The 19,124-nt window shown below is 57.0% G+C and overlaps 1 protein-coding gene across 2 annotated transcripts in view; it reads left to right on the top strand.

Moving 5' to 3' along the window:
• The window catches only part of si:dkey-9k7.3 (circularly permutated Ras protein 1), a 167,113-nt gene that overhangs the window by 68,054 nt on the left and 79,935 nt on the right, over nt 1–19,124 (top strand). For both annotated transcript variants that reach the window (XM_067993808.1, XM_067993809.1), the window contains exon 16: nt 655–766. In XM_067993808.1, the coding sequence (XP_067849909.1) occupies nt 655–766 (112 nt within the window). The remainder of the gene's footprint in view (nt 1–654; nt 767–19,124) is intronic.

The following is a 19,124-nucleotide window of genomic DNA, read 5'->3' as shown; positions in this document are numbered from 1 at the left end:
AACAGCCAGTGTATTATCAGGAGTAGCAATGGCACAGCTTGCCTTGATAGTTCACTGAGTTCCTCCAGGGAGTAGCTGAGCCATACAGACTAAAAAGGTCTCAGGTTCCATCATCAGACTGTGGCAAGTTAATTAATTGCAGGCAGTATTTAGGGTGTTACAGTTGGCCTCAGTATAATGGGGCTAGGTCGGAAAAATCTACCAGGGTTTTTCCTCCTGATCGCTATCTCATGACCCCTTCTGGAAAGTGTTTATATTGATGATGGCTGAGAACAGAATTCAATTTAGCTATGATGCCTTACAGAGATGAATAGCTGGCCACCCATTCAAAGTCTAGGCTACTAGTTGAAAAATGGTCACTTCCGTTCAATATCAGGGGGCACCCTGTACACGATGAACCATCATCACCATCTCACAAAAGACCGACTGCTTCAAGAGAGAAGAATTGAAACTTGACAAGGAGAAAAAAAAGAAGCAGTGGAGCAGGCCCAGGAACAGGCTGCCAATCTGCCTGCCCAATGCTGGGCACAGAGAGTAACGGGGTGGGGAGGAAGGGAAGGTCAACATATATAACCAGAAATTGTATCTAATGTGATATTTCGGATACTTGGCTTCTATGACTCAGACTGCATGTATCTCTTTTGATTTCCACAGCTCTCCAGGCTAATGGGAAGCTGCCCTTCCAGCTGCAAGTAAGCTTCACCACTCAGGATAACAGGAAGGCCTGTCGAGTCATCAGTCAGGAAAAACTCATCACAAACAACAGGTACCCCACCCTCTGTATCATCACCCACAACTCCATACTGCCCTGTGTACTGTACTCCCCACCCAGAGCCCCATACTGCCCTGTGTACTGTACTCCCCACCCACAGCCCCATACTGCCCTGTGTACTGTACTCCCCACCCACAGCCCCATACTGCCCTGTGTACTGTATTCCCCACCCACAGCCCCATACTGCCCTGTGTACTGTACTCCCCACCCACAGCCCCATACTGCCCTGTGTACTGTACTCCCCACCCACAGCCCCATACTGCCCTGTGTACTGTACTCCCCACCCACAGCCCCATACTGCCCTGTGTACTGTACTCCCCACCCACAGCCCCATACTGCCCTGTGTACTGTACTCCCCACCCACAGCCCCATACTGCCCTGTGTACTGTACTCCCCACCCACAGCCCCATACTGCCCTGTGTACTGTACTCCCCACCCAGAGCCCCATACTGCCCTGTGTACTGTACTCCCCACCCAGAGCCCCATACTGCCCTGTGTACTGTACTCCCCACCCACAGCCCCATACTGCCCTGTGTACTGTACTCCCCACCCAGAGCCCCATACTGCCCTGTGTACTGTACTCCCCACCCACAGCCCCATACTGCCCTGTGTACTGTACTCCCCACCCACAGCCCCATACTGCCCTGTGTACTGTACTCCCCACCCAGAGCCCCATACTGCCCTGTGTACTGTACTCCCCACCCACAGCTCCATACTGCCCTGTGTACTGTACTCCCCACCCAGAGCCCCATACTGCCCTGTGTACTGTACTCCCCACCCACAGCCCCATACTGCCCTGTGTACTGTACTCCCCACCCAGAGCCCCATACTGCCCTGTGTACTGTACTCCCCACCCACAGCCCCATACTGCCCTGTGTACTGTACTCCCCACCCACAGCCCCATACTGCCCTGTGTACTGTACTCCCCACCCACAGCCCCATACTGCCCTGTGTACTGTACTCCCCACCCACAGCCCCATACTGCCCTGTGTACTGTACTCCCCACCCACAGCCCCATACTGCCCTGTGTACTGTACTCCCCACCCAGAGCCCCATACTGCCCTGTGTACTGTATTCCCCACCCAGAGCCCCATACTGCCCTGTGTACTGTACTCCCCACCCAGAGCCCCATACTGCCCTGTGTACTGTACTCCCCACCCAGAGCCCCATACTGCCCTGTGTACTGTACTCCCCACCCAGAGCCCCATACTGCCCTGTGTACTGTACTCCCCACCCAGAGCCCCATACTGCCCTGTGTACTGTACTCCCCACCCAGAGCCCCATACTGCCCTGTGTACTGTACTCCCCACCCAGAGCTCCCTATTGCACCACCTTGCGGTATTAGGCCTATCTATCAGTAATCAGTCTGCAACATGAACAGCAACAGTATTACATATGTCAGGTACATGTCACATAACATGTATACATCACTTGCATGAATCATACAATTATCCTACATGTGTGTGTCTCTGTGGTGAGTTGTGAGTTAGTGTGGGCCTGTGTGCGGGTATGTGTGCCCTCCGTCAGTGTGTATGTAGTGCCCATCGAGAGGATTTTGGGGGTCTGGTTTATCACATTCATCGGGGCCCAACCCCATATGCTGAGTTTTGTTGCCAATGAATTAAATTTCAAAATCTGCTATAGGTTATAACTGAATGGAATTTAGGAAACCAGTATTTGTAAATTTCATCATTTAATAAATTAATATAATATTTTTTTAAGTTCATTTAACAGAAAACAGAAAAGTCCTGGGATAGCCCAGATAGTGACTGAAAATCTAAAATTCTGCAGTCTGCTGTTACTGTTGTGAATTCACTGGGTAGTTCAAGTAACCCTTTCCAAATAGGCTCGTTTTGTCACTTCAGAAGTTATAACCGACAACTAATATGCACATGTTCACTAAATTCAGCATATTTTTACTAAAGGAATGAAAATGTTTTAAAGCAATATGTTTACGAAAACTGTGAACTTAGTGAATGGTGATTTTTATGCTGTGTCTATGGTGTGTGAGTGTGTGAGAGAGACAGTGTGGGTGAGTGTGTGAGAGAGACAGTGTGGGTGAGTGTGTGAGAGAGACAGTGTGGGTGAGTGTGTGAGAGAGACAGTGTGGGTGGGTGGGTGAGAGAGACAGTGTGGGTGGGTGGGTGAGAGAGACAGTGTGGGTGGGTGTGTGAGAGAGACAGTGTGGGTGGGTGAGAGAGACAGTGTGGGTGAGTGTGTGAGAGAGACAGTGTGGGTGGGTGAGAGAGACAGTGTGGGTGAGTGTGTGAGAGAGACAGTGTGGGTGGGTGTGTGAGAGAGACAGTGTGGGTGGGTGAGAGAGACAGTGTGGGTGAGTGTGTGAGAGAGACAGTGTGTGTGGGTGTGTGAGAGAGACAGTGAGGGTGGGTGTGTGAGAGAGACAGTGTGGGTGGGTGTGTGAGAGAGACAGTGTGGGTGAGTGAGAGAGACAGTGTGGGTGAGTGTGTGAGAGAGACAGTGTGGGTGGGTGTGTGAGAGAGACAGTGTGGGTGGGTGGGTGAGAGAGACAGTGTGGGTGGGTGGGTGAGAGAGACAGTGTGGGTGAGTGTGTGAGAGAGACAGTGTGGGTGTGTGAGTGAGAGAGACAGTGTGGGTGGGTGGGTGAGAGAGACAGTGTGGGTGGGTGTGTGAGAGAGACAGTGTGTGTGGGTGTGTGAGAGAGACAGTGTGGGTGAGTGTGTGAGAGAGACAGTGTGGGTGGGTGTGTGAGAGAGACAGTGTGTGTGGGTGTGTGAGAGAGACAGTGTGGGTGAGTGTGTGAGAGAGACAGTGTGGGTGGGTGGGTGAGAGAGACAGTGTGGGTGGGTGTGTGAGAGAGACAGTGTGGGTGAGTGTGTGAGAGAGACAGTGTGGGTGAGTGTGTGTGAGAGACAGTGTGGGTGGGTGTGTGAGAGAGACAGTGTGGGTGGGAGGGTGAGAGAGACAGTGTGGGTGAGTGTGTGAGAGAGACAGTGTGGGTGGGTGGGTGAGAGAGACAGTGTGGGTGAGTGTGTGAGAGAGACAGTGTGGGTGGGTGGGTGAGAGAGACAGTGTGGGTGGGTGGGTGAGGGAGACAGTGTGGGTGGGTGGGTGAGAGAGACAGTGTGGGTGGGTGTGTGAGAGAGACAGTGTGGGTGGGTGGGTGAGAGAGACAGTGTGGGTGGGTGGGTGAGAGAGACAGTGTGGGTGGGTGGGTGAGAGAGACAGTGTGGGTGGGTGGGTGAGAGAGACAGTGTGGGTGGGTGGGTGAGAGAGACAGTGTGGGTGGGTGAGTGAGAGAGACAGTGTGGGTGGGTGTGTGAGAGAGACAGTGTGGGTGGGTGAGTGAGAGAGACAGTGTGGGTGGGTGGGTGAGAGAGACAGTGTGGGTGGGTGGGTGAGAGAGACAGTGTGGGTGGGTGGGTGAGAGAGACAGTGTGGGTGGGTGAGTGAGAGAGACAGTGTGGGTGGGTGTGTGAGAGAGACAGTGTGGGTGGGTGAGTGAGAGAGACAGTGTGGGTGGGTGGGTGAGAGAGACAGTGTGGGTGGGTGGGTGAGAGAGACAGTGTGGGTGGGTGGGTGAGAGAGACAGTGTGGGTGGGTGGGTGAGAGAGACAGTGTGGGTGGGTGTGTGAGAGAGACAGTGTGGGTGAGTGTGTGAGAGAGACAGTGTGGGTGGGTTGGTGAGAGAGACAGTGTGGGTGGGTGTGTGAGAGAGACAGTGTGGGTGGGTGGGTGAGAGAGACAGTGTGGGTGGGTGGGTGAGAGAGACAGTGTGGGTGGGTGTGTGAGAGAGACAGTGTGGGTGGGTGTGTGAGAGAGACAGTGTGGGTGGGTGGGTGAGAGAGACAGTGTGGGTGGGTGTGTGAGAGAGACAGTGTGGGTGAGTGTGTGAGAGAGACAGTGTGGGTGGGTTGGTGAGAGAGACAGTGTGGGTGGGTTGGTGAGAGAGACAGTGTGGGTGGGTGTGTGAGAGAGACAGTGTGGGTGGGTGGGTGAGAGAGACAGTGTGGGTGGGTGAGAGAGACAGTGTGGGTGAGTGTGTGAGAGAGACAGTGTGGGTGAGTGTGTGAGAGAGACAGTGTGGGTGGGTTGGTGAGAGAGACAGTGTGGGTGGGTGTGTGAGAGAGACAGTGTGGGTGGGTGGGTGAGAGAGACAGTGTGGGTGAGTGTGTGAGAGAGACAGTGTGGGTGGGTGAGAGAGACAGTGTGGGTGAGTGTGTGAGAGAGACAGTGTGGGTGGGTGTGTGAGAGAGACAGTGTGGGTGAGTGTGTGAGAGAGACAGTGTGGGTGAGTGTGTGAGAGAGACAGTGTGGGTGGGTGAGTGAGAGAGACAGTGTGGGTGTGTGAGAGAGACAGTGTGGGTGGGTGTGTGAGAGAGACAGTGTGGGTGGGTGGGTGAGAGAGACAGTGTGGGTGGGTGGGTGAGAGAGACAGTGTGGGTGGGTGTGTGAGAGAGACAGTGTGGGTGGGTGTGTGAGAGAGACAGTGTGGGTGGGTGGGTGAGAGAGACAGTGTGGGTGGGTGTGTGAGAGAGACAGTGTGGGTGGGTGGGTGAGAGAGAGTGTGGGTGGGTGTGTGAGAGAGACAGTGTGGGTGGGTGTGTGAGAGAGACAGTGTGGGTGGGTGTGTGAGAGAGACATTGTGGGTGGGTGAGAGAGACAGTGTGGGTGGGTGTGTGAGAGAGACAGTGTGGGTGGGTGTGTGAGAGAGACAGTGTGGGTGGGTGGGTGAGAGAGACAGTGTGGGTGGGTGTGTGAGAGAGACAGTGTGGGTGGGTGGGTGAGAGAGAGTGTGGGTGGGTGTGTGAGAGAGACAGTGTGGGTGGGTGTGTGAGAGAGACAGTGTGGGTGGGTGTGTGAGAGAGACATTGTGGGTGGGTGGGTGAGAGAGACAGTGTGGGTGGGTGTGTGAGAGAGACAGTGTGGGTGGGTGGGTGAGAGAGACAGTGTGGGTGAGTGTGTGAGAGAGACAGTGTGGGTGAGTGTGTGAGAGAGACAGTGTGGGTGGGTGGGTGAGAGAGACAGTGTGGGTGGGTGAGAGAGACAGTGTGGGTGGGTGAGTGAGAGAGACAGTGTGGGTTGGTGGGTGAGAGACAGTGTGGGTGGGTGTGTGAGAGAGACAGTGTGGGTGGGTGTGTGAGAGAGACAGTGTGAGTGGGTGTGTGAGAGAGACAGTGTGGGTGGGTGGGTGAGAGAGACAGTGTGGGTGTGTGAGAGAGACAGTGTGGGTGGGTGTGTGAGAGAGACAGTGTGGGTGGGTGTGTGAGAGAGACAGTGTGGGTGGGTGGGTGAGAGAGACAGTGTGGGTGTGTGAGAGAGACAGTGTGGGTGGGTGGGTGAGAGAGACAGTGTGGGTGGGTGTGTGAGAGAGACAGTGTGGGTGAGTGTGTGAGAGAGACAGTGTGGGTGGGTGAGTGAGAGAGACAGTGTGGGTGTGTGAGATAGACAGTGTGGGTGGGTGGGTGAGAGAGACAGTGTGGGTGGGTGTGTGAGAGAGACAGTGTGGGTGGGTGTGTGAGAGAGACAGTGTGGGTGAGTGTGTGAGAGAGACAGTGTGGGTGGGTGTGTGAGAGAGACAGTGTGGGTGGGTGTGTGAGAGAGACAGTGTGGGTGAGTGTGTGAGAGAGACAGTGTGGGTGGGTGTGTGAGAGAGACAGTGAGGGTGGGTGTGTGAGAGAGACAGTGTGGGTGGGTTGGTGAGAGAGACAGTGTGGGTGGGTGGGTGAGAGAGACAGTGTGGGTGGGTGTGTGAGAGAGACAGTGTGGGTGGGTGTGTGAGAGAGACAGTGTGGGTGAGTGTGTGAGAGAGACAGTGTGGGTGGGTGGGTGAGAGAGACAGTGTGGGTGGGTGGGTGAGAGAGACAGTGTGGGTGGGTGGGTGAGAGAGACAGTGTGGGTGGGTGTGTGAGAGAGACAGTGTGGGTGAGTGTGTGAGAGAGACAGTGTGGGTGGGTGAGAGAGACAGTGTGGGTGGGTGGGTGAGAGAGACAGTGTGGGTGAGTGTGTGAGAGAGACAGTGTGTGTGGGTGAGAGAGACAGTGTGGGTGGGTTGGTGAGAGAGACAGTGTGGGTGGGTGTGTGAGAGAGACAGTGTGGGTGGGTGTGTGAGAGAGACAGTGTGGGTGGGTGGGTGAGAGAGACATTGTGGGTGGGTTGGTGAGAGAGACAGTGTGGGTGGGTGTGTGAGAGAGACAGTGTGGGTGGGTGTGTGAGAGAGACAGTGTTGGTGAGTGTGTGAGAGAGACAGTGTGGGTGGGTGTGTGAGAGAGACAGTGTGGGTGGGTGTGTGAGAGAGACAGTGTGGGTGTGTGTGTGAGAGAGACAGTGTGGGTGGGTGGGTGAGAGAGACAGTGTGGGTGGGTGGGTGAGAGAGACAGTGTGGGTGAGTGTGTGAGAGAGACAGTGTGGGTGGGTGTGTGAGAGAGACAGTGTGGGTGGGTGTGTGAGAGAGACAGTGTGGGTGGGTGGGTGAGAGAGACATTGTGGGTGGGTGAGAGAGAGAGACAGTGTGGGTGTGTGAGAGAGACAGTGTGGGTGGGTGGGTGAGAGAGACAGTGTGGGTGGGTGTGTGAGAGAGACAGTGTGGGTGGGTGGGTGAGAGAGACAGTGTGGGTGGGTGTGTGAGAGAGACAGTGTGGGTGGGTGTGTGAGAGAGACAGTGTGGGTGGGTGTGTGAGAGAGACAGTGTGGGTGGGTGTGTGAGAGAGACAGTGAGGGTGGGTGGGTGAGAGAGACAGTGTGGGTGGGTGGGTGAGAGAGACAGTGTGGGTGGGTTGGTGAGAGAGAGTGTGGGTGGGTGAGAGAGAGAGACAGTGTGGGTGGGTGAGAGAGAGAGACAGTGTGGGTGGGTGTGTGAGAGAGACAGTGTGGGTGGGTGGGAGAGAGAGACAGTGTGGGTGAGTGTGTGACAGAGACAGTGTGGGTGGGTGAGTGAGAGAGACAGTGTGGGTGGGTGAGAGAGACAGTGTGGGTAGGTGGGTGAGAGAGACAGTGTGGGTGGGTGTGTGAGAGAGACAGTGTGGGTGGGTGGGTGAGAGAGACAGTGTGGGTGGGTGGGTGAGAGAGACAGTGTGGGTGAGTTTGTGAGAGAGACAGTGTGGGTGGGTGTGTGAGAGAGACAGTGTGGGTGTGTGAGAGAGACAGTGTGGGTGGGTGGGTGAGAGAGACAGTGTGGGTGTGTGAGAGAGACAGTGTGGGTGGGTGGGTGAGAGAGACAGTGTGGGTGGGTGTGTGAGAGAGACAGTGTGGGTGGGTGTGTGAGAGAGACAGTGTGGGTGGGTGGGTGAGAGAGACAGTGTGGGTGAGTGTGTGAGAGAGACAGTGTGGGTGGGTGGGTGAGAGAGACAGTGTGGGTGGGTGTGTGAGAGAGACAGTGTGGGTGGGTGGGTGAGAGAGACAGTGTGGGTGGGTGTGTGAGAGAGACAGTGTGGGTGGGTGGGTGAGAGAGATAGTGTGGGTGGGTGGGTGAGAGAGACAGTGTGGGTGGGTGAGTGAGAGAGACAGTGTGGGTGGGTGGGTGAGAGAGACAGTGTGGGTGGGTGTGTGAGAGAGACAGTGTGGGTGAGTGTGTGAGAGAGACAGTGTGGGTGGGTGGGTGAGAGAGACAGTGTGGGTGGGTGTGTGAGAGAGACAGTGTGGGTGGGTGGGTGAGAGAGACAGTGTGGGTGGGTGTGTGAGAGAGACAGTGTGGGTGGGTGTGTGAGAGAGACAGTGTGGGTGGGTGGGTGAGAGAGACAGTGTGGGTGGGTGGGTGAGAGAGACAGTGTGGGTGAGTGTGTGAGAGAGACAGTGTGGGTGGGTGGGTGAGAGAGACAGTGTGGGTGGGTGTGTGAGAGAGACAGTGTGGGTGGGTGTGTGAGAGAGACAGTGTGGGTGGGTGGGTGAGAGAGACAGTGTGGGTGTGTGAGAGAGACAGTGTGGGTGGGTGGGTGAGAGAGACAGTGTGGGTGGGTGTGTGAGAGAGACAGTGTGGGTGTGTGAGAGAGACAGTGTGGGTGGGTGTGTGAGAGAGACAGTGTGGGTGGGTGGGTGAGAGAGACAGTGTGGGTGAGTGTGTGAGAGAGACAGTGTGGGTGGGTGGGTGAGAGAGACAGTGTGGGTGGGTTGGTGAGAGAGACAGTGTGGGTGGGTGGGTGAGAGAGACAGTGTGGGTGAGTTTGAGAGAGAGACAGTGTGGGTGGGTGAGAGAGAGAGACAGTGTGGGTGGGTGTGTGAGAGAGACAGTGTGGGTGGGTGGGAGAGAGAGACAGTGTGGGTGAGTGTGTGAGAGAGACAGTGTGGGTGGGTGAGTGAGAGAGACAGTGTGGGTGGGTGAGAGAGACAGTGTGGGTAGGTGTGTGAGAGAGACAGTGTGGGTGGGTGGGTGAGAGAGACAGTGTGGGTGGGTGTGTGAGAGAGACAGTGTGGGTGGGTGTGTGAGAGAGACAGTGTGGGTGGGTGTGTGAGAGAGACAGTGTGGGTGGGTGTGTGAGAGAGACAGTGTGGGTGAGTGAGAGAGACAGTGTGGGTGAGTGTGTGAGAGAGACAGTGTGGGTGAGTGTGTGAGAGAGACAGTGTGGGTGAGTGTGTGAGAGAGACAGTGTGGGTGGGTGGGTGAGAGAGACAGTGTGGGTGGGTGTGTGAGAGAGACAGTGTGGGTGGGTGAGAGAGACAGTGTGGGTGAGTGTGTGAGAGAGACAGTGTGGGTGGGTGAGAGAGACAGTGTGGGTGAGTGTGTGAGAGAGACAGTGTGGGTGGGTGTGTGAGAGAGACAGTGTGGGTGGGTGAGAGAGACAGTGTGGGTGAGTGTGTGAGTGAGACAGTGTGGGTGAGTGTGTGAGAGAGACAGTGTGTGTGGGTGTGTGAGAGAGACAGTGAGGGTGGGTGTGTGAGAGAGACAGTGTGGGTGGGTGTGTGAGAGAGACAGTGTGGGTGAGTGAGAGAGACAGTGTGGGTGAGTGTGTGAGAGAGACAGTGTGGGTGGGTGTGTGAGAGAGACAGTGTGGGTGGGTGGGTGAGAGAGACAGTGTGGGTGGGTGGGTGAGAGAGACAGTGTGGGTGAGTGTGTGAGAGAGACAGTGTGGCTGTGTGAGTGAGAGAGACAGTGTGGGTGGGTGGGTGAGAGAGACAGTGTGGGTGGGTGTGTGAGAGAGACAGTGTGTGTGGGTGTGTGAGAGAGACAGTGTGGGTGGGTGGGTGAGAGAGACAGTGTGGGTGAGTGTGTGAGAGAGACAGTGTGGGTGGGTGTGTGAGAGAGACAGTGTGTGTGGGTGTGTGAGAGAGACAGTGTGGGTGAGTGTGTGAGAGAGACAGTGTGGGTGGGTGGGTGAGAGAGACAGTGTGGGTGGGTGTGTGAGAGAGACAGTGTGGGTGAGTGTGTGAGAGAGACAGTGTGGGTGAGTGTGTGTGAGAGACAGTGTGGGTGGGTGTGTGAGAGAGACAGTGTGGGTGGGTGGGTGAGAGAGACAGTGTGGGTGAGTGTGTGAGAGAGACAGTGTGGGTGGGTGGGTGAGAGAGACAGTGTGGGTGGGTGTGTGAGAGAGACAGTGTGGGTGAGTGTGTGAGAGAGACAGTGTGGGTGGGTGGGTGAGAGAGACAGTGTGGGTGGGTGGGTGAGGGAGACAGTGTGGGTGGGTGGGTGAGAGAGACAGTGTGGGTGGGTGTGTGAGAGAGACAGTGTGGGTGGGTGGGTGAGAGAGACAGTGTGGGTGGGTGGGTGAGAGAGACAGTGTGGGTGGGTGGGTGAGAGAGACAGTGTGGGTGGGTGGGTGAGAGAGACAGTGTGGGTGGGTGGGTGAGAGAGACAGTGTGGGTGGGTGAGTGAGAGAGACAGTGTGGGTGGGTGTGTGAGAGAGACAGTGTGGGTGGGTGAGTGAGAGAGACAGTGTGGGTGGGTGGGTGAGAGAGACAGTGTGGGTGGGTGGGTGAGAGAGACAGTGTGGGTGGGTGGGTGAGAGAGACAGTGTGGGTGGGTGGGTGAGAGAGACAGTGTGGGTGGGTGTGTGAGAGAGACAGTGTGGGTGAGTGTGTGAGAGAGACAGTGTGGGTGGGTTGGTGAGAGAGACAGTGTGGGTGGGTGTGTGAGAGAGACAGTGTGGGTGGGTGGGTGAGAGAGACAGTGTGGGTGGGTGGGTGAGAGAGACAGTGTGGGTGGGTGTGTGAGAGAGACAGTGTGGGTGGGTGTGTGAGAGAGACAGTGTGGGTGGGTGGGTGAGAGAGACAGTGTGGGTGAGTGTGTGAGAGAGACAGTGTGGGTGGGTTGGTGAGAGAGACAGTGTGGGTGGGTTGGTGAGAGAGACAGTGTGGGTGGGTGTGTGAGAGAGACAGTGTGGGTGGGTGGGTGAGAGAGACAGTGTGGGTGGGTGAGAGAGACAGTGTGGGTGAGTGTGTGAGAGAGACAGTGTGGGTGAGTGTGTGAGAGAGACAGTGTGGGTGGGTTGGTGAGAGAGACAGTGTGGGTGGGTGTGTGAGAGAGACAGTGTGGGTGGGTGGGTGAGAGAGACAGTGTGGGTGAGTGTGTGAGAGAGACAGTGTGGGTGGGTGAGAGAGACAGTGTGGGTGAGTGTGTGAGAGAGACAGTGTGGGTGGGTGTGTGAGAGAGACAGTGTGGGTGGGTGGGTGAGAGAGACAGTGTGGGTGGGTGGGTGAGAGAGACAGTGTGGGTGAGTGTGTGAGAGAGACAGTGTGGGTGGGTGTGTGAGAGAGACAGTGTGGGTGGGTGGGTGAGAGAGACAGTGTGGGTGAGTTGGTGAGAGAGACAGTGTGGGTGGGTGTGTGAGAGAGACAGTGTGGGTGGGTGGGTGAGAGAGACAGTGTGGGTGGGTGTGTGAGAGAGACAGTGTGGGTGGGTGTGTGAGAGAGACAGTGTGGGTGGGTGGGTGAGAGAGACAGTGTGGGTGGGTGGGTGAGAGAGACAGTGTGGGTGAGTGTGTGAGAGAGACAGTGTGGGTGGGTGTGTGAGAGAGACAGTGTGGGTGGGTGGGTGAGAGAGACAGTGTGGGTGGGTGTGTGAGAGAGACAGTGTGGGTGGGTGGGTGAGAGAGACAGTGTGGGTGGGTGTGTGAGAGAGACAGTGTGGGTGGGTGTGTGAGAGAGACAGTGTGGGTGGGTGGGTGAGAGAGACAGTGTGGGTGGGTGGGTGAGAGAGACAGTGTGGGTGAGTGTGTGAGAGAGACAGTGTGGGTGGGTGTGTGAGAGAGACAGTGTGGGTGGGTGGGTGAGAGAGACAGTGTGGGTGGGTGTGTGAGAGAGACAGTGTGGGTGGGTGGGTGAGAGAGACAGTGTGGGTGGGTGTGTGAGAGAGACAGTGTGGGTGGGTGTGTGAGAGAGACAGTGTGGGTGGGTGGGTGAGAGAGACAGTGTGGGTGGGTGTGTGAGAGAGACAGTGTGGGTGGGTGGGTGAGAGAGACAGTGTGGGTGGGTGTGTGAGAGAGACAGTGTGGGTGGGTGAGTGAGAGAGACAGTGTGGGTGAGTGTGTGAGAGAGACAGTGTGGGTGAGTGTGTGAGAGAGACAGTGTGGGTGAGTGTGTGAGAGAGACAGTGTGGGTGGGTGAGTGAGAGAGACAGTGTGGGTGTGTGAGAGAGACAGTGTGGGTGGGTGTGTGAGAGAGACAGTGTGGGTGGGTGGGTGAGAGAGACAGTGTGGGTGGGTGGGTGAGAGAGACAGTGTGGGTGGGTGTGTGAGAGAGACAGTGTGGGTGGGTGTGTGAGAGAGACAGTGTGGGTGGGTGGGTGAGAGAGACAGTGTGGGTGGGTGTGTGAGAGAGACAGTGTGGGTGGGTGGGTGAGAGAGAGTGTGGGTGGGTGTGTGAGAGAGACAGTGTGGGTGGGTGTGTGAGAGAGACAGTGTGGGTGGGTGTGTGAGAGAGACATTGTGGGTGGGTGAGAGAGACAGTGTGGGTGGGTGTGTGAGAGAGACAGTGTGGGTGGGTGTGTGAGAGAGACAGTGTGGGTGGGTGGGTGAGAGAGACAGTGTGGGTGGGTGTGTGAGAGAGACAGTGTGGGTGGGTGGGTGAGAGAGAGTGTGGGTGGGTGTGTGAGAGAGACAGTGTGGGTGGGTGTGTGAGAGAGACAGTGTGGGTGGGTGTGTGAGAGAGACATTGTGGGTGGGTGGGTGAGAGAGACAGTGTGGGTGGGTGTGTGAGAGAGACAGTGTGGGTGGGTGGGTGAGAGAGACAGTGTGGGTGAGTGTGTGAGAGAGACAGTGTGGGTGAGTGTGTGAGAGAGACAGTGTGGGTGGGTGGGTGAGAGAGACAGTGTGGGTGGGTGAGAGAGACAGTGTGGGTGGGTGAGTGAGAGAGACAGTGTGGGTTGGTGGGTGAGAGACAGTGTGGGTGGGTGTGTGAGAGAGACAGTGTGGGTGGGTGTGTGAGAGAGACAGTGTGAGTGGGTGTGTGAGAGAGACAGTGTGGGTGGGTGGGTGAGAGAGACAGTGTGGGTGGGTGAGAGAGACAGTGTGGGTGGGTGTGTGAGAGAGACAGTGTGGGTGGGTGTGTGAGAGAGACAGTGTGGGTGGGTGTGTGAGAGAGACAGTGTGGGTGGGTGGGTGAGAGAGACAGTGTGGGTGTGTGAGAGAGACAGTGTGGGTGGGTGGGTGAGAGAGACAGTGTGGGTGGGTGTGTGAGAGAGACAGTGTGGGTGAGTGTGTGAGAGAGACAGTGTGGGTGGGTGAGTGAGAGAGACAGTGTGGGTGTGTGAGAGAGACAGTGTGGGTGGGTGGGTGAGAGAGACAGTGTGGGTGGGTGTGTGAGAGAGACAGTGTGGGTGGGTGTGTGAGAGAGACAGTGTGGGTGAGTGTGTGAGAGAGACAGTGTGGGTGGGTGTGTGAGAGAGACAGTGTGGGTGGGTGTGTGAGAGAGACAGTGTGGGTGAGTGTGTGAGAGAGACAGTGTGGGTGGGTGTGTGAGAGAGACAGTGAGGGTGGGTGTGTGAGAGAGACAGTGTGGGTGGGTTGGTGAGAGAGACAGTGTGGGTGGGTGGGTGAGAGAGACAGTGTGGGTGGGTGTGTGAGAGAGACAGTGTGGGTGGGTGTGTGAGAGAGACAGTGTGGGTGAGTGTGTGAGAGAGACAGTGTGGGTGGGTGGGTGAGAGAGACAGTGTGGGTGGGTGGGTGAGAGAGACAGTGTGGGTGGGTGGGTGAGAGAGACAGTGTGGGTGGGTGTGTGAGAGAGACAGTGTGGGTGAGTGTGTGAGAGAGACAGTGTGGGTGGGTGAGAGAGACAGTGTGGGTGGGTGGGTGAGAGAGACAGTGTGGGTGAGTGTGTGAGAGAGACAGTGTGTGTGGGTGAGAGAGACAGTGTGGGTGGGTTGGTGAGAGAGACAGTGTGGGTGGGTGTGTGAGAGAGACAGTGTGGGTGGGTGTGTGAGAGAGACAGTGTGGGTGGGTGGGTGAGAGAGACATTGTGGGTGGGTTGGTGAGAGAGACAGTGTGGGTGGGTGTGTGAGAGAGACAGTGTGGGTGGGTGTGTGAGAGAGACAGTGTTGGTGAGTGTGTGAGAGAGACAGTGTGGGTGGGTGTGTGAGAGAGACAGTGTGGGTGGGTGTGTGAGAGAGACAGTGTGGGTGGGTGTGTGAGAGAGACAGTGTGGGTGGGTGGGTGAGAGAGACAGTGTGGGTGGGTGGGTGAGAGAGACAGTGTGGGTGAGTGTGTGAGAGAGACAGTGTGGGTGGGTGTGTGAGAGAGACAGTGTGGGTGGGTGTGTGAGAGAGACAGTGTGGGTGGGTGTGTGAGAGAGACAGTGTGGGTGGGTGGGTGAGAGAGACAGTGTGGGTGGGTGGGTGAGAGAGACAGTGTGGGTGGGTGTGTGAGAGAGACAGTGTGGGTGGGTGTGTGAGAGAGACAGTGTGGGTGGGTGTGTGAGAGAGACAGTGAGGGTGGGTGGGTGAGAGAGACAGTGTGGGTGGGTGGGTGAGAGAGACAGTGTGGGTGGGTTGGTGAGAGAGAGTGTGGGTGGGTGAGAGAGAGACAGTGTGGGTGGGTGAGAGAGAGAGACAGTGTGGGTGGGTGTGTGAGAGAGACAGTGTGGGTGGGTGGGAGAGAGAGACAGTGTGGGTGAGTGTGTGACAGAGACAGTGTGGGTGGGTGAGTGAGAGAGACAGTGTGGGTGGGTGAGAGAGACAGTGTGGGTAGGTGGGTGAGAGAGACAGTGTGGGTGGGTGTGTGAGAGAGACAGTGTGGGTGGGTGGGTGAGAGAGACAGTGTGGGTGGGTGGGTGAGAGAGACAGTGTGGGTGAGTTTGTGAGAGAGACAGTGTGGGTGGGTGTGTGAGAGAGACAGTGTGGGTGTGTGAGAGAGACAGTGTGGGTGGGTGGGTGAGAGAGACAGTGTGGGTGTGTGAGAGAGACAGTGTGGGTGGGTGGGTGAGAGAGACAGTGTGGGTGGGTGTGTGAGAGAGACAGTGTGGGTGGGTGTGTGAGAGAGACAGTGTGGGTGGGTGGGTGAGAGAGACAGTGTGGGTGAGTGTGTGAGAGAGACAGTGTGGGTGGGTGGGTGAGAGAGACAGTGTGGGTGGGTGTGTGAGAGAGACAGTGTGGGTGGGTGGGTGAGAGAGACAGTGTGGGTGGGTGTGTGAGAGAGACAGTGTGGGTGGGTGGGTGAGAGAGATAGTGTGGGTGGGTGGGTGAGAGAGACAGTGTGGGTGGGTGAGTGAGAGAGACAGTGTGGGTGGGTGGGTGAGAGAGACAGTGTGGGTGGGTGTGTGAGAGAGACAGTGTGGGTGAGTGTGTGAGAGAGACAGTGTGGGTGGGTGGGTGAGAGAGACAGTGTGGGTGGGTGTGTGAGAGAGACAGTGTGGGTGGGTGGGTGAGAGAGACAGTGTGGGTGGGTGTGTGAGAGAGACAGTGTGGGTGGGTGTGTGAGAGAGACAGTGTGGGTGGGTGGGTGAGAGAGACAGTGTGGGTGGGTGGGTGAGAGAGACAGTGTGGGTGAGTGTGTGAGAGAGACAGTGTGGGTGGGTGGGTGAGAGAGACAGTGTGGGTGGGTGTGTGAGAGAGACAGTGTGGGTGGGTGTGTGAGAGAGACAGTGTGGGTGGGTGGGTGAGAGAGACAGTGTGGGTGTGTGAGAGAGACAGTGTGGGTGGGTGGGTGAGAGAGACAGTGTGGGTGGGTGTGTGAGAGAGACAGTGTGGGTGTGTGAGAGAGACAGTGTGGGTGGGTGTGTGAGAGAGACAGTGTGGGTGGGTGGGTGAGAGAGACAGTGTGGGTGAGTGTGTGAGAGAGACAGTGTGGGTGGGTGGGTGAGAGAGACAGTGTGGGTGGGTTGGTGAGAGAGACAGTGTGGGTGGGTGGGTGAGAGAGACAGTGTGGGTGGGTGAGTGAGAGAGACAGTGTGGGTGGGTGTGTGAGAGAGACAGTGTGAGTGGGTGGGTGAGAGATACAGTGTGGGTGGGTGTGTGAGAGAGACAGTGTGAGTGGGTGGGTGAGAGAGACAGTGTGGGTGAGTTTGAGAGAGAGACAGTGTGGGTGGGTGAGAGAGAGAGACAGTGTGGGTGGGTGTGTGAGAGAGACAGTGTGGGTGGGTGGGAGAGAGAGACAGTGTGGGTGGGTGTGTGAGAGAGACAGTGTGGGTGGGTGAGTGAGAGAGACAGTGTGGGTGGGTGAGAGAGACAGTGTGGGTGAGTGTGTGAGAGAGACAGTGTGGGTGGGTGAGTGAGAGAGACAGTGTGGGTGGGTGAGAGAGACAGTGTGGGTAGGTGTGTGAGAGAGACAGTGTGGGTGGGTGGGTGAGAGAGACAGTGTGGGTGGGTGTGTGAGAGAGACAGTGTGGGTGGGTGTGTGAGAGAGACAGTGTGGGTGGGTGTGTGAGAGAGACAGTGTGGGTGGTTGTGTGAGAGAGACAGTGTGGGTGGGTGGGTGAGAGAGACAGTGTGGGTGGGTGTGTGAGAGAGACAGTGTGGGTGGGTGGGTGAGAGAGACAGTGTGGGTGGGTGTGTGAGAGAGACAGTGTGGGTGGGTGTGTGAGAGAGACAGTGTGGGTGGGTGTGTGAGAGAGACAGTGTGGGTGGGTGTGTGAGAGAGACAGTGTGGGTGGGTGTGTGAGAGAGACAGTGTGGGTGGGTGTGTGAGAGAGACAGTGTGGGTGGGTGGGTGAGAGAGACAGTGTGGGTGAGTGTGTGAGAGAGACAGTGTGGGTGGGTGGGTGAGAGAGACAGTGTGGGTGGGTGTGTGAGAGAGACAGTGTGGGTGGGTGGGTGAGAGAGACAGTGTGGGTGGGTGTGTGAGAGAGACAGTGTGGGTGGGTGGGTGAGAGAGATAGTGTGGGTGGGTGGGTGAGAGAGACAGTGTGGGTGGGTGAGTGAGAGAGACAGTGTGGGTGGGTGGGTGAGAGAGACAGTGTGGGTGGGTGTGTGAGAGAGACAGTGTGGGTGGGTGTGTGAGAGAGACAGTGTGGGTGGGTGGGTGAGAGAGACAGTGTGGGTGGGTGTGTGAGAGAGACAGTGTGGGTGGGTGGGTGAGAGAGACAGTGTGGGTGGGTGGGTGAGAGAGACAGTGTGGGTGGGTGTGTGAGAGAGACAGTGTGGGTGGGTGGGTGAGAGAGACAGTGTGGGTGGGTGTGTGAGAGAGACAGTGTGGGTGAGTGTGTGAGAGAGACAGTGTGGGTGGGTGGGTGAGAGAGACAGTGTGGGTGGGTGGGTGAGAGAGACAGTGTGGGTGAGTGTGTGAGAGAGACAGTGTGGGTGGGGTGAGAGAGACAGTGTGGGTGGGTGGGTGAGAGAGACTGTGTGGGTGGGTGTGTGAGAGAGACAGTGTGGGTGAGTGTGTGAGAGAGACAGTGTGGGTGGGTGAGTGAGAGAGACAGTGTGGGTGGGTGGGTGAGAGAGACAGTGTGGGTGGGTGTGTGAGAGAGACAGTGTGGGTGAGAGAGACAGTGTGGGTGAGTGTGTGAGAGAGACAGTGTGGGTGGGTGGGTGAGAGAGACAGTGTGGGTGGGTGGGTGAGAGAGACAGTGTGGGTGGGTGGGTGAGAGAGACAGTGTGGGTGGGTGGTGAGAGAGACAGTGTGGGTGGGTGTGTGAGAGAGACAGTGTGGGTGGGTGTGTGAGAGAGACAGTGTGGGTGGGTGTGTGAGAGAGACAGTGTGGGTGGGTGTGTGAGAGAGACAGTGTGGGTGGGTGTGTGAGAGAGACAGTGTGGGTGGGTGGGTGAGAGAGACAGTGTGGGTGGGTGTGTGAGAGAGACAGTGTGGGTGGGTGTGTGAGAGAGACAGTGTGGGTGGGTGGGTGAGAGAGACAGTGTGGGTGGGTGTGTGAGAGAGACAGTGTGGGTGGGTGGGTGAGAGAGACAGTGTGGGTGGGTGTGTGAGAGAGACAGTGTGGGTGGGTGAGAGAGAGAGACAGTGTGGGTGTGTGAGAGAGACAGTGTGGGTGGGTGGGTGAGAGAGACAGTGTGGGTGAGTGTGTGAGAGAGACAGTGTGGGTGGGTGGGTGAGAGAGACAGTGTGGGTGGGTGGGTGAGAGAGACAGTGTGGGTGGGTGGGTGAGAGAGACAGTGTGGGTGGGTGGGTGAGAGAGACAGTGTGGGTGGGTGTGTGAGAGAGACAGTGTGGGTGGGTGTGTGAGAGAGACAGTGTGGGTGTGTGAGAGAGACAGTGTGGGTGGGTGTGTGAGTGAGACAGTGTGGGTGGGTGAGAGAGAGAGACAGTGTGGGTGTGTGAGAGAGACAGTGTGGGTGGGTGGGTGAGAGAGACAGTGTGGGTGGGTGGGTGAGAGATGGTGTGTGAGAGAGACAGTGTGGGTGGGTGGGTGAGAGAGACAGTGTGGGTGGGTGGGTGAGAGAGACAGTGTGGGTGAGTGTGTGAGAGAGACAGTGTGGGTGGGTGGGTGAGAGAGACAGTGTGGGTGGGTGAGTGAGAGAGACAGTGTGGGTGGTGTGAGAGAGACAGTGTGGGTGGGTGTGTGAGAGAGACAGTGTGGGGTGTGTGAGAGAGACAGTGTGGGTGGGTGTGTGAGAGAGACAGTGTGGGTGGGTGGGTGAGAGAGACAGTGTGGGTGGGTGGGTGAGAGAGACAGTGTGGGTGAGTGGTGAGAGAGACAGTGTGGGTGGAGTGTGTGAGAGAGACAGTGTGGGTGGGTGGGTGAGAGAGACAGTGTGGGTGGGTGGGTGAGAGAGACAGTGTGGGTGGGTGAGTGAGAGAGACAGTGTGGGTGGGTGTGTGAGAGAGACAGTGTGGGTGGGTGGGTGAGAGAGACAGTGTGGGTGGGTGGGTGAGAGAGACAGTGTGGTGAGTGTGTGAGAGAGACAGTGTGGGTGGGTGTGTGAGAGAGACAGTGTGGGGTTGGGTGAGAGAGACAGTGTGGGTGGGTGTGTGAGAGAGACAGTGTGGGGTGGGTGTGTGAGAGAGACAGTGTGGGTGGGTGTGTGAGAGAGACAGTTGTGGGTGGGTGAGAGAGACAA

This window comes from Heptranchias perlo, chromosome 12, assembly GCF_035084215.1.
Source record: "Heptranchias perlo isolate sHepPer1 chromosome 12, sHepPer1.hap1, whole genome shotgun sequence".
Taxonomy (NCBI): Eukaryota; Metazoa; Chordata; class Chondrichthyes; order Hexanchiformes; family Hexanchidae; genus Heptranchias; species Heptranchias perlo.
Note: the sequence above shows the minus strand (reverse complement) of the source record. Positions and strands in the feature narration are given on the sequence as shown.